We start from the raw sequence: 22,234 nt of genomic DNA, 5'->3' as shown, positions 1-22,234 counted from the left end.
CCTACTTAAAAAAAAAAAAAAAAAAGGAAAAACAAAAAACCCAAAAACCTGTATGCACGTACGCACGCACACACTCACGGTTCTATTCTACTTTGCAGTATAGGCTAAGTGATTATAGTTTGGACAATTAAATGTGTATCAGAATAATATTAGTGCGTTTTATTTAATTGGGGGTAAAACATTTGATGGTTATTTGGGACATCCTAAGAATTATTAAAAGGTGCTGACTGCAGTGTCATCTGAAATTTTCTTTTTTTTTTCTTTTGCATGGCATTTTCCTATGTCTCGCAAGAACAAGATCATGCGGATGAGATGTGTCCATACTTGTTACTGTGGAGTCGAGCCCATGCATTCTCAGGCTAAGATAGCTAAGCGCTAGCTAGAATTATTTAGTTATCTGTCCAGAAAAATGTCGTCATCTAACCTTGCGTTTGCACTCACTAGGCAGCTTTCCTTTTCTTTTCCGCTGGCAGGAAGGCGGAGTCCGCCATGTTTGCCCATGCCAACTTTTGATTAAAAGTAGGTCAAACGCCCCATGGTGGTCATGTGATATTTTTGCTCACTTGCTTCAGCAATCTCCGGAATCGTAAAATGCGGGATGCATTTTATCTCAGCAAAACATTCACACACAGGATACACAGTGTGTACAGTAGCGAAACATCTCGAAACTCCGACAGCAACAGAAATAGAACATTTTGCCCAGAATTCAACTTTGCAGTCAGCACCTTTAAATTATAAACATGATTTGGACTATCTTTATACATATTCTGTTACAGTAGTGGTATGCATCCATGCATCAAAATATGTACGTTCATCACAACAATTTTATAACCTTACCTAAATATCATTTTCTTTAAATTAATCCTCAACTTCCTGTTTGTTGCTTGCCCTAACCCTAATCTGATGACAAATCAAGTTACTTTCACGGATCAGGGCAGAAACAAATGCTGCCAATTTAAACTGTCCCAATTCACTTGGTTTCTTTTTTAATCTCTTTAATTTAATGATGAATGTCCAAGAAGAGTCAGTCTACAATGGTAGATGGAGTTGAAACAGCAAATAAGACCAGGGATGTCTAAATAATGGGGTTTATTTATAATCCTTTCACAAATCAAGCTTTGCCAACAGGAAGACCTTGAGCACGTTGGTACTCTTGCTGCAGGCTGGCAAGGACCTCACGATGCTGTTCAGACTTTCGCTCCATCTCTTTCAATAATGTCTCATAACGTTTTCTGCACAGAGAGGACACAGACACATATCAAGCTTCCAATGGGCAAAACTGTACTACTGATATTAATTCTTGGATGAAAACTGTTTTCATGCCAGACAATTTACAATCAAAATAATGGAGCAGCTGTTCACGACATTACAATCCCAACTCAGGAAAAAGTTGGAATAGTACGAAAAAAAAAGTGCTTTTCTAAATTTCCTTTGGCTTGCATTTCATCACAGACAGTCAATCATCTGGTCAATTTTATTTCATTTGTTAGTATACATCAGACCTGCAACACATTCCAAAAAAGTTGGGACTGGGACAATTTAGAGCTAGTAATGAGGTAAAACAATTAAATAATGACATGATTTGAAACAGGTGATGACAACAGATGATTATAACCGGTCTAATCATTCTACCGATGACGCCATCACACATCTCCTGCACACAACTCTCAGCCACCTTGACATCCCCCCCAGCACTGGAGCCCCCCAGGGCTGTATTCTGAGCCCCCTGCTGTACTCTTAGTACACACACAACTGCGTAGCCTCATCAGACTCCACCACCATTGTCAAATTTGCTGACGACACTGTTGTGGTAGGCCTGATCTCAGAGAACACTGAGGAGGCCAGAACCCTGGAGAACTGGTGCCACAACAGCAGCAACCTCCTCCTAAATGTCAGTAAGACTAAGGAGCTGATCGTTGACTTCTGCACAAAGCAGGGGAGGAACTACAAGCCCCTCAACATCAATGGGACCCCAGTGGAGAGATTGGAGAGTTTTCAGTACCTGGGTGTTCACATCATGCAAGCCCTGTCATGGTGCTGCCACATCAATGTCTTGGTTAAGAAGGCCCACCAGCATCTGGTTCCATCTAAGACGTCTCAGAGACTTCCATCTTCCACCAAAGGTGCTGAGGACCTTTTACTCCTGCACCATCGAGAACATCCTGACAGGAAATACCTGGTTTGGGAACAGCACCAAGCAGGACAGATGGGCTCTCCAGAGAGTGGTGCGATCAGCTGAGCACATCATCCACACAGAGCTCCCTGACCTGCAATCTATCTACACCAAGCAGTGCCAGACCAAAGCCAGAAAGATAATGAAGGACCTCAGCCATTCCAACCATGGACTCTACTCTCTGTTGAGCTCAGGAAAGCGCTTTTGTTCCCTTAAGGCCAACATGGAGAGAATGAGGAGGAGCTTCTGACCTCAGGCCATTTGGACTCTTAATTCAGACAATAACGGACATTATTATACATACGGGCCACTTTTTCCATGGAATAAAAACATGTATTATATTCCCTTCTAGCAGGTTTATTGATGACATGCAATATCATATTGCTTATCCTCCATGTATTACGCCACTCTCCCCAATGGAGAATGAGCATACAATACTGTTATAATATTGCACCTTGTCAAGACAACACGACGTCTCACATCGGAGCTCATGCGAAGATCCAGTGACAAAACTTTTCCCTTGCGCATGTGCAGAATTATTTCTTTGTCCGCCGGGAAAGAGAGAAGACGAGGCTAATCCAGTGCTAGGTTTAATCACTAAATAAATATAGTCTTCATGCATACTTACAAGAGAAAAACACACCAACGGACATCGAAAAACTGGAAAAGAGACACGTTGGAGATGTAAAACTCCCACGCTACCGAGTGACTGTGACAGTTTGTCAACAAACACAGCTGCGAGGTTTGCGTCATTAAAAGCAGAAGATTTTGAGAGAATTTTGGTTGCCAGGTCGCTCCGTTGCATGTAATTGTTGATGTTGATTTTAAAAGTAACTAAGTAAATTAAACAAGGGTAGGTAAGTAAGTAAATAAATTAATTAATAAATATTCGGCTTGACTGCACTAGCATTGGCCTACGCTAGTACTGGCCTTTGCTAACACTACACCGGCTAGAAGGTAACTGGACTGCCGCGCTAACAGCACCAAGTTGCAGGTAAGCTCATGTTGGCCTTTGGGAATGCTGATATGAAAAGTGTGTGTATGTATTATAATAATAATAACAATAAGCCCTGTGAGGACCTGGCAACTTGTCCAGGGTGTACCCTGCCTTTCGCCTGTAGTCAGCTGGGATAGGCTCCAGCTTGCCTGTGACCCTGTAGAACAGGATAAAGCGGCTACAGATAATGAGATGAGATGATAATAATAATAATGATAATAATATTGTCTGGCTTTTTATCGTGGTCTATCAGATATATTCCATTCCACTCGTCTTCGACTTGTTCAGTATCATGCTAGCTGAATGGAATATATCTGATATACCACTCAACGCCAGCCGGTATTATTTAAATAGCGGACTATAACTAGGTCTCATCACCACTTCACCCTCATCTCTTACACCTCTTGTGCAATTTCATCTAACCAAAGTGCAAAATATACAGAACATTTCTACTGCAAATGTACACCTTCGTGCAACTTTACTTCATTACAGTGCAATATATATTTCAATATATTCATTATAGTGATTACATACAGTATACAGGGTGTTTCAAAAAATTTGATATCATTTCACAATCTAATAACTTTGCCAATTCTCGTTCAATTGACCTCAAATTTTAACAGCATGTGTGGAAACAGGTCAAAATTTTGTGTTTAATTTTTTTTTTTTTAAATCTTTTTCGGTATAGAAATGCCACTCACTGGAAAAGAAAAGGCGTTTTGTGTGTTATAGTACGCTCGAACACAGTCGAACAAGGCTGTGCAGCGTGCATTTATGAGAGAATTCTCTAAAAATGCACCAACTGCAATGCAGATTTGGACACGGCACAGAAAGTTCAAAGAGGAAGGCTGTCTGTGTCACAGGCGGCGGGCGTATTGAAAATTTGTGAAATCGTTCATGGAATCCACATACATTTTAATTTCTCATTCAAATTTTGAGGAATAAATCTTATATTGCTCAACATTAAGCCTGTTCAGTTTCATTTGCCTGGACTATGTAGTTTCTGGGATATTTACATCTCAAATGATATCAAATTTTTTGAAACTCTCTCTATTTTTTCTTTTTATGCAATATATACTTACTCGTATTCTATATATTGTACATTATGCAGTGTATATTGTGTATATTCTGCAGAGCATTCTCTCAGTGCATTTTTTATTCCTATATCTTATTCTATTTATTACATTCTATTTATAGCATGTAATATAGCAAGGAAATAAAGCGTGTTGATGATTTTAAGTAACTCGGCTCCTACATAATGGACTCCTATAAGGATTTTAAGACTCGTAAGGCACTTGCCTGGAAGGCGTGCAACTCCCTCGACAAGACATGGCGCTCGAATTTGGAAAATAACCTGAAAATCTGCCTCCTTAAATCTGTCATGGAGCCCATTCTCCTCTATGGAGCCGAAACCTGGATCCTCACAGTACAACAGCAGCAGAAACTGGACGGTAACTATACCAACTTGCTACGCTAAGTTCAGAAATATCCACTGGTCAACGCATGCTACGCTGCAGGAGATTTACAGAGACCTGTCCCCAATTTCTACTCGGGTTAGGCAAAGGAGGCTGAAGTTCGCTGGGCACTGCTACCACGCCAAGGATGAAGCAATCTCCCGACTGATACTGTGGAGCCCACGCCAGCTCCCTGTGAGGTCATGAAAGCTAACTTTCCCTGCCACTATCGCAAGGGACTCGGGAATACCTTTGCAGGATCTTCCATCTGCAATGGCCGACCGAGAGGTGTGGCGAACTGTTGTATGCAACATCTCAGCCGAGGCCGAAGGATGATGATAATGATTTATAGCATTTCACTGCATGTAATACTCTGTATGATTGTGTATGTGGCAAATAAATTTGACTGTTACCAACCAGAAGTCCAAAAACCAGGATCTGTCATGGTATGGGGTTGTGTTAGTGCCCTTGGCAAAGATTACTTGCACTTCTGTGATGGCAGCATTAATGCAGAAAAGTACAATGAGAGATGTTTTACACAGACATCTTGAGCAACATATGCTGCCTTCAAGATGCCATCTTTTCCAGGGATATTTTAACAAGACAATGCAAAACCACATTGTACACACATTACAAAAGCATGGCTGTGGAAGAAGGGGGTGCCTGTCCCCTCTGTCGCCAAGAGCAACCGTGTGGAGAATTTTGAAACAAAAAGTATGACAACGAAGACTCTACTGTCGCGCACCTCAAGACCGGTTTGCAAGAAGAATGGGACAAAATAACAACGGAAACACTTTGTCAGTTTGTGTCTTTAGTCTGTAAACCTCTTTTAAGCGTTACGAGTAGGAATGGCAACACTATAAAGTGGTGAATTCTTTCCATTCCAACTTTTTTCGAAATGTTTTGCAAGAATCAAAATTGAAATGTTTATTTTGAACAAGAAAAAACAAACCTAATAAAATTCACGAGGTAAAACATCAAATAATATGCTGCTGTATTGTTTTGAGTGCGATACAGGTTAAAGTTTATTTACAAATCATTTTCAGTTTTAATTTCAAGTTAAACATATCGTCCCAACTTTTTCTGATTTGGGGTTGTATTTGGATAACTCCAAGTGTGTTGCTTATTTAGACGTGTTGTTATACAGTGGGGCAAAAAAGTATTTAGTCAGCCACCAATTGTGCAAGTTCTCCCACTTAAAAAGATGAGAGAGGCCTGTAATTTTCATCATAGGTACACTTCAACTATGAGAGACAGAATGGGGGGAAAGAATCCAGGAAATCACATTGTAGGATTTTTAATGAATTAATTGGTAAATTCCTCGGTAAAATAAGTATTTGGTCACCTACAAACAAGCAAGATTTCTGGCTCTCACAGACCTGTAACAACTTCTTTAAGGCCAAGTTTACATTAGACCGTATCTGTCTCGTTTTCTTCGCGGATGCACTGTCCGTTTACATTAAAACGCCTGGAAACGCCGGGAAACGGGAATCCGCCAGGGTCCACGTATTCAATCCAGATCGTGTCTGGTCCGGTGCTGTGTAAACATTGAGAATACTCGGATACGCTGTGCTGAGCTCTAGCTGGCGTCGTCATTGGACAACGTCACTGTGACATCCACCTTCCTGATTCGCTGGCGTTGGTCATGTGACGCGACTGCTGAAAAACGGCGCGGACTTCCGCCTTGTATCACCTTTCATTAAAGAGTATAAAAGTATGAAAATACTGCAAATACTGATGCAAATACTGCCCATTGTGTAGTTATGATTGTCTTTAGGCTTGCCATCCTTCCACTTGCAAGTGGTAAGTGACGCGCATGCCCGACATGCACTGGGATCACGCACATAGCGTCTCAGTCCCGAATCACTGCTCGTGCGCTTCACTCGCGCGCTCTGTGAGCTGCGCAGGGCCGGAGTGCGCACCCTCCAGAGGGCACTCGCTGTTCAGGGCGGAGTGATTTGGAGCGCAGGATGCCTGCGGAGCCGAGCGTATCCGTGTATTAGCGTTGCTGTGTGCACGCGAATCGTGTATTGGCGTTGCTGTGTGCACGCTAATCGTTTTAAAAATGTTAATCTGATGATCCGCTGATACGGTCTAATGTAAACCCCACCTAAGAGGCTCCTCTGTCCTCCACTCGTTACCTGTATTAATGGCACCTGTTTGAACTCGTTATCAGTATAAAAGACACCTGTCCACAACCTCAAACAGTCACACTCCAAACTCCACTATGGCCAAGACCAAAGAGCTGTCAAAGGACACCAGAAACAAAATTGTAGATCTGCACCAGGCTGGGAAGACTGAATCTGCAATAGGTAAGCAGCTTGGTGTGAAGAAATCAACTGTGGGAGCAATTATTAGAAAATGGAAGACATACAAGACCACTGATAATCTCCCTCGATCTGGGGCTCCACGCAAGATCTCACCCCGTGGGGTCAAAATGATCACAAGAACGGTGAGCAAAAATCCCAGAACCACATGGGGGGACCTAGTGAATGACCTGCAGAGAGCTGGGACCAAAGTAACAAAGGCTACCATCAGTAACACACTACGCCGCCAGGGACTCAAATCCTGCAGTGCCAGACGTGTCCCCCTGCTTAAGCCAGTACATGTCCAGGCCCGTCTGAAGTTTGCTAGAGAGCATTTGGATGATCCAGAAGAGGATTGGGAGAATGTCATATGGTCAGATGAAACCAAAATAGAACTTTTTGGTAAAAACTCAACTTGTCGGGTTTGGAGGAGAAAGAATGCTGAGTTGCATCCAAAGAACACCATACCTACTGTGAAGCATGGGGGTGGAAACATCATGCTTTGGGGCTGTTTTTCTGCAAAGGGACCAGGACGACTGATCCATGTAAAGGAAAGAATGAATGGGGCCATGTATCGTGAGATTTTGAGTGAAAACCTCCTTCCATCAGCAAGGGCATTGAAGATGAAACGTGGGTGGGTCTTTCAGCATCACAATGATCCCAAACACACCGCCTGGGCAACAAAGGAGTGGCTTCGTAAGAAGCATTTCAAGGTCCTGGAGTGGCCTAGCCAGTCTCCAGATCTCAACCCCATAGAAAATCTTTGGAGGGAGTTGAAAGTCCGTGTTGCCCAGCGACAGCCCCAAAACATCACTGCTCTAGAGGAGATCTGCATGGAGGAATGGGCCAAAATACCAGCAACAGTGTGTGAAAACCTTGTGAAGACTTACAGAAAACGTTTGACCTCTGTCATTGCCAACAAAGGGTATATAACAAAGTATTGAGATGAACTTTTGTTATTGACCAAATACTTATTTTTCACCATAATTTGCAAATAAATTCTTTAAAAATCAGACAATGTGATTTTCTGGATTTTTTTTTCTCATTTTGTCTCTCATAGTTGAGGTATACCTATGATGAAAGTTACAGGCCTCTCATCTTTTTAAGTGGGAGAACTTGCACAATTGGTGACTGACTAAGACTACGTTCAGACTGCACCCTGAAACGACCCATATCCGATTTTTTTGCCCATATGCGACCTGTATCCGATTTGTTATTGACAATCTGAACGACACAGATCCGATTTTTTCACATGCGACCCAGGCCGCTTGGATATGTGGTCCTAAATCCGATGCATATCCGATATTTTCACATGCGACTGCAGTCTGACCGGACAGGTCGCATTCATGCAACCTACACGTCATCAACAAGAGACAAACGTCACTATTCTGCGTTGGCTAATCCCGCCTCTTTGGTGGAAAACAAGAACATTTGTACAGTTTTCAGAATTTAAATAGACTTTTATAGAATTGATCAAGCTAATGGTGGATTTGGTAGGGACCTGGATGTTGATCTGTTAGCCTGATTAAATAAAACAGTTTCTATAACTGATTTATAACTTAAACCATCCTGTATTACAAGATTATAAGATTGTTCTGGAAATTTCCAGTAATTTGACACCTTCGGTCTCATTAGTCTGCTGTTAATCAGATTATTGTGTGAGTTCCGCCGCCGCCACAAAAACCACATCGCCAGGTCTCGCCTCATCTCCATAGCAAACTGCACTGGTGTTTCTGCACCTTGAGCCAGTGCTGAGAGAAGTTGCAGAATTCAGCTGGCTATAAACAATTAAATAAATATTTATAAAAATGTAGAAAAAGTTTATTAATATGACGAAATAAATATGTGCAAATTATTAAGCCTGAATTAAGAGTTTGGTAATACAGCGGCCGTATCCCAAATGACTGCCTACTGAAGCTCGAGTGCACTATATAGAGTTTAAAAATCCATTACTTCCTAGTAACATGTAGTGCACTTATATAGAAATTAGAGAGACATTTAGGAGTCAACCCTCATTACCAGGCTACACGTTTTCATTTCAGTTCAGAAACAAAAACACACACGAGACCTCACACTTTAACACTAACCAGATAATTAAACAAACAAACAAAAAAATCATTAAACATGAAGCTTTTTTTTTGTTTACGTATTACGTAGATGTGCTTATTACGTGTCAATTTGCGCATGCGGGACACTTTTGGGTCGTTTTCCGTTCATATTGGAGATCGCATACAAGTCTCATATAATTGGTAATGTGAACAGCCTAACAAAAAAATCGTATTTCACAACAAATCGGATTTGGGTCATTTCAGGTTGCAGTCTGAACGTAGTGTAAATACTTTTTTGCCCCACTGTAGTTGCGGCATTACAATACATTGCACACAACCTTCTAACCAACTTACATTTCTCCGTTGATGTACTCGAGCCTCTTGGCCACTGTTGCCTTTGCTTCATCTAGATCTTGCTTCACCAGGACTGGTCCAATTAACTTGTAAACTATATTCTGGCTGTCCAACAAATCTAGCTCCTGAGGAACACATGAAATAAAATAGATGCTTATAATTGAAACCATTAAAGCACTACACAACCTAACAAAGTGTAATTACACACAACTGCACATGGGACACAAAATGCCATTTTTTCCAAAATTCAGGAAATGTTCATGTAACACTATTCCTTACCTCTTTAACTATGTTATTCTCTGTAAGCTGAGCCTCAAGTTTCTGTCGGGCTGACATGCTTTTACTGACATCTGTAATAGGAAACATCATTATACAAGATTCAAGAACTGTCATGTGCATAAGCTTCCTTATACAATTAAATTCTTACAACCCCGATTCCAAAAAAGTTGGGACAAAGTACAAACTGTAAATAAAAACAGAATGCAATAATTTACAAATCTCAAAAACTGATATTGTATTCACAATAGAACATATCAACTGTCGAAAGTGAGACATTTTGAAATTTCATGCCAAATATTGGCTCATTTGAAATTTCATGACAGCAACACATCTCAAAAAAGTTGGAACAGGGGCAATAAGAGGTTGGAAAAGTTAAAGGTACAAAAAAGGAACAGCTGGAGGACCAAATTGCAACTCATTAGGTCAATTGGCAATAGGTCATTAACATGACTGGGTATAAAAAGAGCATCTCGGAGTGGCAGCGGCTCTCAGAAGTAAAGATGGGAAGAGGATCACCAATCCCCCTAATTCTGCACCGACAAATAGTGGAGCAATATCAGAAAGGAGTTCGACAGTGTAAAATTGCAAAGAGTTTGAACATATCATCATCTACAGTGCATATCATCATCAAAAGATTCAGAGAATCTGGAAGAATCTCTGTAAGGGTCAAGGCCGGAAAACCATACTGGGTGCCCGTGATCTTCGGGCCCTTAGACGGCACTGCATCACATACAGGCATGCTTCTGTATTGGAAATCACAAAATGGGCTCAGGAATATTTCCAGAGAACATTATCTGTGAACACAATTCACCGTGCCATCCGCCATTGCCAGCTAAAACTCTATAGTTCAAAGAAGAAACCGTATCTAAACATGATCCAGAAGTGCAGACGTCTTCTCTGGGCCAAGGCTCATTTAAAATAGACTGTGGCAAAGTGGAAAACTGTTCTGTGGTCAGACGAATCAAAATTTGAAGTTCTTTATGGAAATCAGGGACGCCGTGTCATTCGGACTAAAGAGGAGAAGGACAACCCAAGTTGTTATCAGCGCTCAGTTCAGAAGCCTGCATCTCTGATGGTATGGGGTTGCATTAGTGCGTGTGGCATGGGCAGCTTACACATCTGGAAAGACACCATCAATGCTGAAAGGTATATCCAGGTTCTAGAGCAACATATGCTCCCATCCAGACGACGTCTCTTTCAGGGAAGACCTTGCATTTTCCAACATCACAATGCCAAACCACATACTGCATCAATTACAGCATCATGGCTGCGTAGAAGAAGGGTCCGGGTACTGAACTGGCCAGCCTGCAGTCCAGATCTTTCACCCATAGGAAACATTTGGCGCATCATAAAATGGAAGATACGACAAAAAAGACCTAAGACAGTTGAGCAACTAGAACCCTACATTAGACAAGAATGGGTTAACATTCCTATCCCTAAACTTGAGCAACTTGTCTCCTCAGTCCCCAGACGTTTACAGACTGTTGTAAAGAGAAAAGGGGATGTCTCACAGTGGTAAACATAGCCTTGTCCCAACTTTTTTGAGATGTGTTGTTGTCATGAAATTTAAAATCACCTAATTTTTCTCCTTAAATGATACATTTTCTCAGTTTAAACATTTGATATGTCATCTATGTTCTATTCTGAATAAAATATGGAATTTTGAAACTTCCACATCATTGCATTCCGTTTTTATTTACAATTTGTACTTTGGCCCAACTTTTTTGGAATCGGGGTTGTAGTTTGCACGTTCTCCCAGATGCTGCAGTATAAAAGATACAAAATATTAACTATATATACACAGTTCTGTGCAAAAGTCTTAGGCACCCTATTTTTTCCCTCATAGAAACTTTGCTATAGATGTCTATTTTATGACTTTTACATTATCAAGTCGGTACAAAAACATTTTAGAGTTCCAAATGTTTGTTTCATCTCATCTCATCATCTCTAGCCGCTTTATCCTGTTCTACAGGGTCGCAGGCAAGCTGGAGCCTATCCCAGCTGACTACGGGCAAAAGGCGGGGTACACCCTGGACAAGTCACCAGGTCATCACAGGGCCGACACATAGACACAGACAACCATTCACACTCACATTCACACCTACGGTCAATTTAGAGTCACCAGTTAACCTAACCTGTATGTCTTTGGACTGTGGGGGAAACCGGAGCACCCGGAGGAAACCCACGCGGACACGGGGAGAACATGCAAACTCCACACAGAAAGGCCCTCGCCGGCCACGGGGCTCAAACCCGGACCTTCTTGCTGTGAGGCGACAGCGCTAACCACTACACCACCGTGCCGCCCTGACTTACTGCTGTTTATAGTATTTTTTTTAATGCTGAAACATTTCATTTCATTATTTTTAAGCCATTTTTGGTCTACAGCATTTCTTTACATGTGCCAAAGACTTTTGTACAGTACTGTAGATTCTATTAGAAAATACAATATTCTGTATTAGAATGTTCTAATGTTCTAAAATGGAATAGAATATATTCTAATATATCTTTCTCAAAACCTTGGGATACTTGTGCAATAGCTTGTGAAATACAGTGCATGTTATTGCACTAATATACACACACACACACACACACACCAGTACGGCATAACCACCGATAGCCTAGGAAATATAGAAAACAGAAAGAACCAAAAATCTTTTGGTTGAAAGATTGAAGACCAGTTTCTACTGTAGCAGTGAATAATCTTATCTTCAGTCTTCTTGAGAGTTTGGAAGACCATATTTTTCTCAGTTTGTGACAGACATTCCAGGCAAGAGCTTTTTGTACAGAAGGGTCTTTTTCTGTGCTCTCCGTCCAAGAGCTGAGGTACTTGAAACTTTTAACTTCTTTGATGGTTGTTTCATCTTCAGCTTGGTTGAAAGATTGAAGCGCTGTTTTCTTAGCATTACAATGCAGTTCCACTTTGCCTCACTTTTGAAGCTAAATAGAATTTCTCGTGCCTTGAAAATTTCGTCTGTTCCTATGGCGAGATCATCTGCGAAATCTTGGTCTGTTACTATTACAGGTGGCACTTTCTGGCTTCTTCTTTTGTGTAGCTGAAAGCCAAGTTCCTCTTCCCTTCCATTGTATGTTTTACGCATAACGTAGTCAAGAACTACAGCAAAAAGGTATGGTATTAAGGTGTCGCCTAGTAATACACCATCTCCTTTGTCCCTCACGCCATCAGACTGTACAACTCCTCTCGGGGGGGGGGGTAACAGGAGGACAGAGGACAGGTAACAGGAGGACAGAGGACGGGAAGGAGCAGTAGCCTAGCCTAACAATAAGCAATACCGGACAATGTGCAATACCTCTCCTGCTAGATTTTTTCCCCCATATTTTATTTTTTATATTTGTATATGTTCATACTTAATTTATCTAGAAGTTTTCTCTATTTTCTATTCTCTGTTTATTCTGGAATGCTGCTGCTGAAATTTTAATTTCCCTGAGGGAACCCTCCCAAAGGGATCAATAAAGTTTTCTTTCTATCTATCTATCTATCTATCTATCTATCTATCTATCTATCTATCTGGGGTAATCATTTTGGCTTTGTTTTCATATATTGTACAGATGGCACTAGAGTCTGTGTGGCACGTCATATGTTGTCAAATTTTTCAGCATTATTCCTCTACGTATGGAATCAAAAGCTTTGTTTGAAGTTGATAAAGTGAATGATAGATTTCTTGTTTTGGCTTTTGACACCCTCGATCAACCTTCGTAAGGCACTGTATTAAACAGTGTCTGTATAAATGATATGAACGTTAAACAGCGGCTGAAAGAAAAGGAGTTAATAATAATAATAATCATAATTCGGCTAATGTTCCCAGATTCACACTAGCGAAAAGCACCGGCGTGCTCAACTGCAAAATCCTTAATTAGCTCGTCCACAGCAATCACTATGGCCTTAATCACTGTTTTCGCACAGATACCTTTCTGGATCTGTTGGTATTTTTCCAACTCGGACTGTAATTTCTTTTGTATTGCCTCTGCCATTCCGATGATTATTGCAAATTAATTAAGTATATTCGATTTTCCTTGGTGTAGTCACAAAATCTGCTGATTTAGCTAGCTAGCTGTTCCGTAGCCATGCAGATTAAAAGGAGGCGCAGAGCCAATGACGCAAATATTCTGCGACTGACTGAAAGCGTCATAGGCTCGTCGGAGTGACGCCGGCTGGCCGCCATCTTACCACTCCCATCGCTGAGCGGAACTGTCATTTAAACGACTGGAAGCTATACAATATTGGACAAGTAATCTCATCTCATCTCATTATCTCTAGCCGCTTTATCCTTCTACAGGGTCGCAGGCAAGCTGGAGCCTATCCCAGCTGACTACGGGCGAAAGGCGGGGTACACCCTGGACAAGTCGCCAGGTCATCACAGGGCCGACACATAGACACAGACAACCATTCACACTCACATTCACACCTACGGTCAATTTAGAGTCACCAGTTAACCTAACCTGCATGTCTTTGGACTGTGGGGGAAACCGGAGCACCCGGAGGAAACCCACGCGGACACGGGGAGAACATGCAAACTCCACACAGAAAGGCCCTCACCGGCCCCGGGGCTCGAACCCAGGACCTTCTTGCTGTGAGGCGACAGTGCTAACCACTACACCACCGTGCCGCCTGGACAAGTAATTTATGTGAGAAAATGTAGAAGAAAAATGCCTACATGTGCAGCAGTGAACTGTATAAAACGTCAGGTCAAAGGTTGTGGACGGTCTCTCTCTCTCTCACACACACACACACACACACACACACACACACACACATAAAAGGAAGAAGAAATATATGAAAGATAAAGGTATACTGTATAAGAGAAAAACTGAAATAATCTCCGTAAAAATAATAATAGTCGTAAAAAAAGAGCCATTCAAAAAAAATTATCAGAGACTGAACTGGAAAAGGGAAAAACAATAACAGTAAGGGGAGCGCTATAAAGATATGTAAGGACTAGGGATAATGTAGAGAGAATAAAAGGGGGAAGAAAGTCAGGAGATACTTTTCTTGGGTCAAATTTGCTCGGATACCACAATTTAACACATATGCCAAATACACGCGATGCGAGTGGTAATATGGCGGCCAGATGGCTTCACTCGTCTCGGCAGCGGGGGGCCATGAGCTCTCCAGATTTTATATAGAGCTCAGTGGTCCGAATAGTAATGTCGCCCTCTAATGTCCATATACAGTAACTATTTTACCGTTCAAGTCAAAGTCCAGCCTGCCCCCCTCTCTCTCTCTCTCTCTCTCTCTCTCTCTCTCTCTCTATATATATATATATATATATATTCACTCTCTCTATTTTGAAATATAAAAATACTTCATATATATATATATATATATATATATATATATATATATATATATATATATATATATAGAGAGAGAGAGAGAGAGAGAGAGAGAGAGCGAGAGAGTTTGAATTTGACCCACGTTTACCAAGTTCTAATAATAGAGTCTATTGCAATACAAATAACGTGTTTATTTACAGGGAATCTGACTTGGCAATTGCTCCATTAGCACAGACTAAACCAAAACAAAGGAGTGAATTAGATGGTAACTGGAAATGCCAATAAAATATCATATATACTGTGTGTGTGTGTGTGTGTAGATAGATAGATAGATAGATAGATAGATAGATAGATAGATAGATAGATAGAGTTATGCAAAGATAAATAAAGATGAAGATATGCAATAGAAAGTACACATGAGCAGTATGTACAGTATATCTAATTTCACATATTATAAAAACATATTTTGAAATATTTTGCTTTCCTTTGGTCATGTCAGGAGGGCCGGCTCTGTGGTCGCATGAAGCTGGACTCTCTGGTGACGGTGGCAGAGAGGTCTATGGACAAACTATTGAAAATCATGGACGATGCCAGTCACCCTCTGCACACCGTCATCAGCAACCAGAGGAGCCTGTTCAGTGACAGAATGCTCCTTCCCAAGTGCAGGATGAACAGACTTAAAAACTCCTTTGTCCCTCACGCCATCAGACTGTACAAGGGGGGAGGAGGGGTAACAGGAGGACAGAGGATGGGAAGGAGCAGCAGCCTCGCCTAACAATAAGCAATACCGGATAATGTGCAATATAAAGTGCAATATCTTTCCTGCCCCCCCCCACCACCACCACACACACACACACACACACACACACTTACCCTAACCCACCTTTTCCCCCCCTTCCTCTCCTCCCCATATCTTATTCTTTTATATATCTATATGTAAATACTTAATTTATTTTAATTTATCTAGAAGTTTTTCTCTATTTCTTTTCTCTGTTTATCTGTAATGATGCTGCTGGAATCTTAATTTCCCTGAGGGAACCCACCCAAAGGGATCAATAAAGTTTTATCTAATCTAATCTAATCTAATCTAATCTAATCTAATCTAATCTAATCTAATCTAATCTAATCTAATGTCTACTCTCTAGATACACTATATGGGCAAAAGTTTGTGAACACCTGACTGTCATATTCATATGTGCTTTTTGAACATCCCTTCGCTATTATAATAACCTCCATCCTTCTTGGAAGGCTTTCCACTGGATTTTGGAGAGTAGCTGTGTGGATTTGTGCTCATTCAGCCACAAGACCATTAGTGAGCTCAGGCACTGATGTCAAGTGAGGAGGCCTGGTTTGCAGTCAGTGTTCCAGATCATCTTAAAGGTGTTCAGTGGGGTTGATGTCAGGGCTCTGTGCAGGAAAACTCGAGTCCTTCCACTCCAACCTTGTCAAAACATTGACCTTGCTTTGTGCACAGGGGCATTGTCATGCTGGAACAGGTTTGAGACTCTTCGTCTCAGTGAAGGGAAATCATAATTCTATAGCATATAAAGACATCCTATACAATTGTATGCTTCCAACTTTTTTTCCAACAGAACCACATGTGGATGTGATCATCACGTGTCTACATACTTTTGGTCATATTGTGAACACTGAGTACCTTTATTATTATGGTGTCTATGTCTTGTGAAGTGCAGTCTACTAGGGCACATGTCCCTAAGAATTTGCATTTCGAATGAAAAATATAGTCAACCTATACAGCCACAACTGGGCCCACTAACAATTCAGGGGATTTTAATCCTGGACAAGAAATGTAATAATTATTTTATTAGAAACTGTCTAACTGAGAAACTATTCACTGGAAGACAGAACAAAAATGATATCCTACATTCTTCTTCTTCTTTTGGCTGCTCCCAATTAGGGGTTGCCACAGCGGAGCTTTCATCTCCATTGCTCCCTCTCTTCCGCATCCTTCTCTACCACACCTGCCACTTTCATGTCCTCTCTCACCACATCCATGTATCTCCTCTTTGGCCTTCCTCGTTTTCGTTTGCCTGGCAGCTCCATCCTCAACATTCTCCTTCCAACATGCTCTGCATCTCTTCTCAGGATGTGCCCATACCATCTCAGTCTCATCTCTCTTAGCTTAATTCCCAAGCTCTCCACATGTGCTGTCCCTCTGATGTGTTCGTTCCTTATCTTGTCCAACCTTGTCACTCCCATCGCAAACCTTAACATCCTCAACTCTGCCACCTCCAACTTTGCCTCCTGTCTCTTCATTAAGGGTACGGTCTCCAATCCATACATCACAGCTGGTCTCACTACTGTCTTATACATCTTACCTTTCACTTTTGCTGGGACTTTCCTATCACAAATGACTCCCGAAATCCTTCTCCAACTGCTCCACCCTGCCTGCACTCTCTTTCTCACCTCACTATTGCAGCCCCCATTTTCCTGCACAGTTGACCCCAGGTACTTGAATTCACCAACTTTCTTTACGTCTACTCCTTGCATCTTCACTACACTCTCATCCCCATTCTCATTGATGCACGTGTATTCTGTTTTGCTACTGCTCACCTTCATTCCTCTTCGTTCCAATGCATACCTCCATCTCTCCAAACCCAACTCAACCTCCTTTCTACTTTCACCACATATCACAATATCATCCACAAACATCACGTTCCATGGTGAATCTCACCTCACTTCGTCCATCAAGCTATCCATCACTATGGCAAACAAGAAAGGACTCAAAGCAGATCCTTGATGAAGCCCCACCTTCACCTTGAACCATTCAGTCGTTCCAACTGCACACCTCACTGCTGTTTCACTGTTCTCATACATGTCTTGCACCACTCTAATATACTTCTCATTCATGATATCCTACACTAAGTTTGATAAAAATTCAATCGATAGACAAAGAACTACATATCTAATGTTCCAGATACCCCCCCAAATGAAGGAAACACACTTTTAAATTATGAATGACATTTCTCATTTCATTATCTCTAGCCGCTTTATCCTGTTCTACAGGGTCGCAGGCAAGCTGGAGCCTATCCCAGCTGACTATGGGCAAAAGGCGGGGTACACCCTGGACAAGTCACCAGGTCATCACAGGGCTGACACATAGACACAGACAACCATTCACACTCACGGTCAATTTAGAGCTATCAATTAGCCTAACTTGCATGTCTTTGGACTGTGGGGGAAACCGGAGCACCCGGAGGAAACAGGGAGAACATGCAAACTCTAAACAGAAAGGCCCTTGCCGGCCACGGGGCTCGAACCCGGACCTTCTTGCTGTGAGGCGACAGCGCTAACCACGACACCACTGTGCCGCCTTCTTCTTCTTTTTATTGCTGCTACAATAATAAAGAAGAATTACTTGTTTTCCTTTTTTCTTTCTATCCACGTACATCTTTAACAACTACATTTCCTACATAATTTATTTTCAATTTTGTATAAGTTGTTTATGCTCAATTTTTATCAGTTTGTTCCCTTTGATAATTTCCTTGTTCTTCCCTGTATTTAATAGGATGATAACGTGATGATGTTGCCATATTGGTTTTGTACATTTGTACTTTTTCAATAAAATGTTATTAAAAACAAAACAAACAAACACCTATGGCACCTGTAGTTCATATAGTTCTTCCTCCTGGCCGTTAGGGGGCAGTCTCTCAAGGCTTATCCTAGTTTGGAGCTGTAATATGGCAGCGTCCATGCTTCTATATTAACGTGAAGGTCTTGCCGGGTTTGAACGCAGGTTTCACCGTGTTCGGTGAGTACAGAGTGCATTTTATTTCATAAATCCCCTGAAATAAGCAGCTTGTCTCAGTGAGTCTCGTCTTGAGTCTTTCATGTGAAAATTACTTGGTGATAAATAAAAAAAAAAAATTAAACAACTGTCATGTTGTGCTTCTGGTTGTGTAGGGGGTTTATATATAATTTCAGCTGTTATTGTAACTTGGAGTTTTCTTTATAAATATTTATCTGCATTTATAGCCTATTAAAATGCTGTTGGGAAAGTAAGCATGTGTTGTAATGTGTGTGGTGTAGGTTCCCCTGTATAGTTATACATGCTGGAAGAGCATTAACTTTGTTAAATAAAGTTTATAGCAATTTAACAACATTTTTCTGTTATCACTTTAATTTCAGTGCATGAACCACGAGCAAAGTCACTCAGCAGTGAAACTACTCAAAATTAGTGGTGTCAATACAAAAAAACCCAAAATAAAACCTAGAGCAGCGTCTACAATTATCGACACCTTAACGATCTTTTGGCCGTTGCAAAAGTAGAATAGACTTTCAGTACATAAATTGTGCATGAATAATTACTCACACTTCCACTGGAAAAAAAAAAAAGAGTTGATTCCCGATTACTTACATAGCGTATCAGATCACGTGACACCGTTCCCCACAGTTACCGACACCGTTCCACAACTATCGACACTGTTGTCCACAGTTATCGACACCGTTGTCCACAATTATCAACAACCAGATGATTATTCATTCATTTCATTCATTCATTGTCTCTAGCCGCTTTATCCTTCTACAGGGTCGCAGGCAAGCTGGAGCCTATCCCAGCTGACTACGGGCGAAAGGCGGGGTACACCCTGGACAAGTCGCCAGGTCATCACAGGGCTGACACATAGACACAGACAACCATTCACATTCACACCTACGGTCAATTTAGAGCCACCAGTTAACCTAACCTGCATGTCTTTGGACTGTGGGGGAAACCGGAGCACCCGGAGGAAACCCACGCGGACACGGGGAGAACATGCAAACTCCGCACAGAAAGGCCCTCGCCGGCCACGGGGCTCGAACCCAGGACCTTCTTGCTGTGAGGCGACAGCGCTAACCACTACACCACCGTGCCGTCCACCAGATGATTATTTAAAAAAAAAATCAGTATGTAGTATTAAGTTAACAAAACACATTTTTTATTGAAAATTTGTTTTACACAGACTTATATTTAGTACAAAATATCCATTATATAAATATATCAATGTCGGTGTTTACATACGGTAAATGAGGAAGTAATTCTAATGTTTGTAAACAAATGACCTGATAATGTTTAACCTGTGTCATGAAATCTTTTTGTTCCACATTTGTTCAGATTTTTCAAGTGTAGGTCATAAATAGAATTTTCCCTGACACTGAATTATTTTTGTTTAGTGGACTGAAAGCTAATGAATTCGAATCATAGACTTCCAATTTTATTAGTTTAAAAAAAAATAGAGCAATTAATGAATTTAGGGCCACGTGCCCTAAATTCTCCGTTATTTTTTCCTGCTTCACCATGACCCAATTCAAGATATTACGTGGTGGGCTTTCCCCGTTCGCACAGGGCATTGTGGGATACAAATTTGAAACAGGAGAGAAAAATGGAGGATGCGAATGAAACATGAAAGACTGACTACAGTAACAGAAAGTGAGAAGAAAAGATGTTGCGAAGGAAAGGAAACATAGGACCAAACTAATAAATATCGGCGGTCAGCGAGCACCTCGGTGTGATCAGCTGCTTGTTTAGCGACAGAATGCTGTAACTTTCAGTGCGCAGTCAAGGTAAACCTTTAGATGGCAGTAATGCAACACTGGATGCCAGCTGCCGTAAAACCCAAAAGAAGAAGGAAAAGAAGAAGAAGCGGGTAAACCTGCGCATGTGCACACGGACTTCCTCTGTCTGCTTGACTGCACGAAGCGAGCGATTTCATGGACATTATTTGCTCGGGAATCCCCTCAAATTAAATAACTTCCCAGCCACAGAATGGCCTGGGGGGGGTTGTGTGTTTTTTTTTTTTTTTTTTTTTTTTTTTTTAGATATTGCAGAAATAAACATATCACAATGACCAAATTTCAGAGGGAACTAAATTTCATCAGTTTTATGAAATCAAAAAGCCATATAGCTTTAAAAATCCCAGAGTTTTCCTTTAATCCACTGTACCATAACTATCTGTCTAATCCATTGTACTATAAAAGTATCTGTCTAAAGTGGGCTTAGGGAACAATCAGTCACCCACCTTGAAAGGTAAAATAGCACACTTAAAATATTAAAGGCTTTGGCTTTACATTATCAGCCTGCACCAGTGGCGGCTGGTAGTCTTTCAAACAGGGGAGGCTGGTCGGTTACAATATTTCCAGATTTTAAAAGAAAAAAGAAAAAACACATCAATTTTGCCCATACTCTTGCCTTTGATCTGGCTGATTGTTGGCAGGGTCACAAACTGTGAAATAACGGGTTCTTTTGGCCCATTAGCCTACTGTCCAATATACATGATGGTGGTGTTGGGGGGGGGTATATGTTAACATTTTATATTTTAAGATTGTGTCATGTTGTTTAAAAATTGATCATTATTGAAAGCAGTTCTTTGTCAGGAACCTCAGCAGTAACAGCAGAGTGTTCTGGAATAGGCACAAGCACTGACCTTGGGGAGCCAAACATAGAGCTGGGTGCCACACATTTCATTCAGTGACACTTTCCCTATATTTTACTTATTTTGACTGAGAAATGTTTTATTGACAATTTTGATAACCCTTCACTTTTAATTCGGGTCTGTAGTGTTGAAATGTTCTCGGCTGTGTTTTTGTTTAAAAATGTTTTCCAAATTGTAGCTGTGTTTAATTCATATCCAGAAAAATATATATTCCAATATAATATACTCAGCATAAACATTTTAAATAGATTCTATATTTTTGGTCCATCCATGACATATTACTAAAGTAGCCTATTTACTGTTGTTGATGTGGGTCACTTGCTGTTAGCCAATTCACTTTCTCGTACCAGGAGAGCTGAAAGGAACGAGTATTATTCCCTACCTTTTTCACCAAGTCAGTTTGAGGCGTTGGTCTACCCTGCTCTTTAATTTTAATTTTTTCCTCGAAAGGAAGACTGGCAAATGGCTTCGCCAAAATTAAATCAGCAATGCTTGGCATCCGTGCGCAGCTTTCTTGCTAGCTGACTAGCCCCCTCAAGTTCAGTCACTCAAATAAACGAAATTTCTGGAACTAAGATAGCAAACTTGACAACACTATATTTACACTTTATTTACAATGAAAATATATACAAACTAAAAAAGCTGGTAGAAACCGTATGTAATGAATGAAATCGAAATGTAAGCTGATCTCTTACAATACACCACAGCACTTGCGAATCCGCATGGGACTGAACTGAAATTCACTGCTGCCTGTCTATAGTTGAAACGAGCTGTCAATCAAAGAAAATATCCGGCCGCTTTCACCAATCACCAGTCTCCTCGCGGAAACTGCCATGTCCCTCCCATGTGAGGCTCGGAGTCCGTAGGCGGGCATTTTCGCAGTATTTGTCCAATAACCGT

General features: G+C 41.1%; 2 protein-coding genes across 3 annotated transcripts in view; one reads left to right on the top strand and one right to left on the bottom strand.

Annotated features, from left to right (window-relative positions):
- Positions 1–1,074: 1,074 nt before the first annotated feature.
- On the bottom strand, positions 1,075–13,711 carry pfdn6 (prefoldin subunit 6). Its single transcript, XM_060927852.1, has 4 exons — positions 13,538–13,711; positions 9,612–9,682; positions 9,333–9,457; positions 1,075–1,232 (listed from the first exon to the last, which is right to left on the bottom strand). Exons 1-4 carry the CDS (start codon positions 13,599–13,601, stop codon positions 1,112–1,114), a joined length of 381 nt encoding a protein of 126 aa, XP_060783835.1. The 5' UTR covers positions 13,602–13,711; the 3' UTR covers positions 1,075–1,111.
- Positions 13,712–18,589: 4,878 nt separating this feature from the next.
- Positions 18,590–22,234, top strand: part of mrpl11 (mitochondrial ribosomal protein L11) — a 165,053-nt gene continuing 161,408 nt past the window's right edge. Inside the window, exon 1 of one of the 2 annotated variants that reach the window (XM_060926949.1) lies at positions 18,590–18,675. The gene's annotated coding sequence lies outside the window, so the exon portion shown is untranslated. The remainder of the gene's footprint in view (positions 18,676–22,234) is intronic. The other variant, XM_060926948.1, reaches the window with a different exon arrangement.

Source organism: Neoarius graeffei, chromosome 8, assembly GCF_027579695.1.
Source record: "Neoarius graeffei isolate fNeoGra1 chromosome 8, fNeoGra1.pri, whole genome shotgun sequence".
Lineage (NCBI taxonomy): Eukaryota > Metazoa > Chordata > Actinopteri > Siluriformes > Ariidae > Neoarius > Neoarius graeffei.
Note: the sequence above shows the minus strand (reverse complement) of the source record. Positions and strands in the feature narration are given on the sequence as shown.

What these genes read in the sequence shown, in the direction of transcription:
- pfdn6 (XM_060927852.1), bottom strand. Translation starts at nt 13,601, where the DNA reads ATGGCAGAGGCAATACAAAAGAAATTACAGTCCGAGTTGGAAAAATAC. An exon ending in ATACCAACAGATCCAGAAAG is followed by an intron (nt 9,683 to 13,537) that starts GTATCTGTGCGA and finishes TTCCTATTACAG; the next exon opens with ATGTCAGTAAAAGCATGTCA. An exon ending in GAGTACATCAACGGAGAAAT is followed by an intron (nt 1,233 to 9,332) that starts GTAAGTTGGTTA and finishes CTCTCTGTGCAG; the next exon opens with AAAACGTTATGAGACATTAT.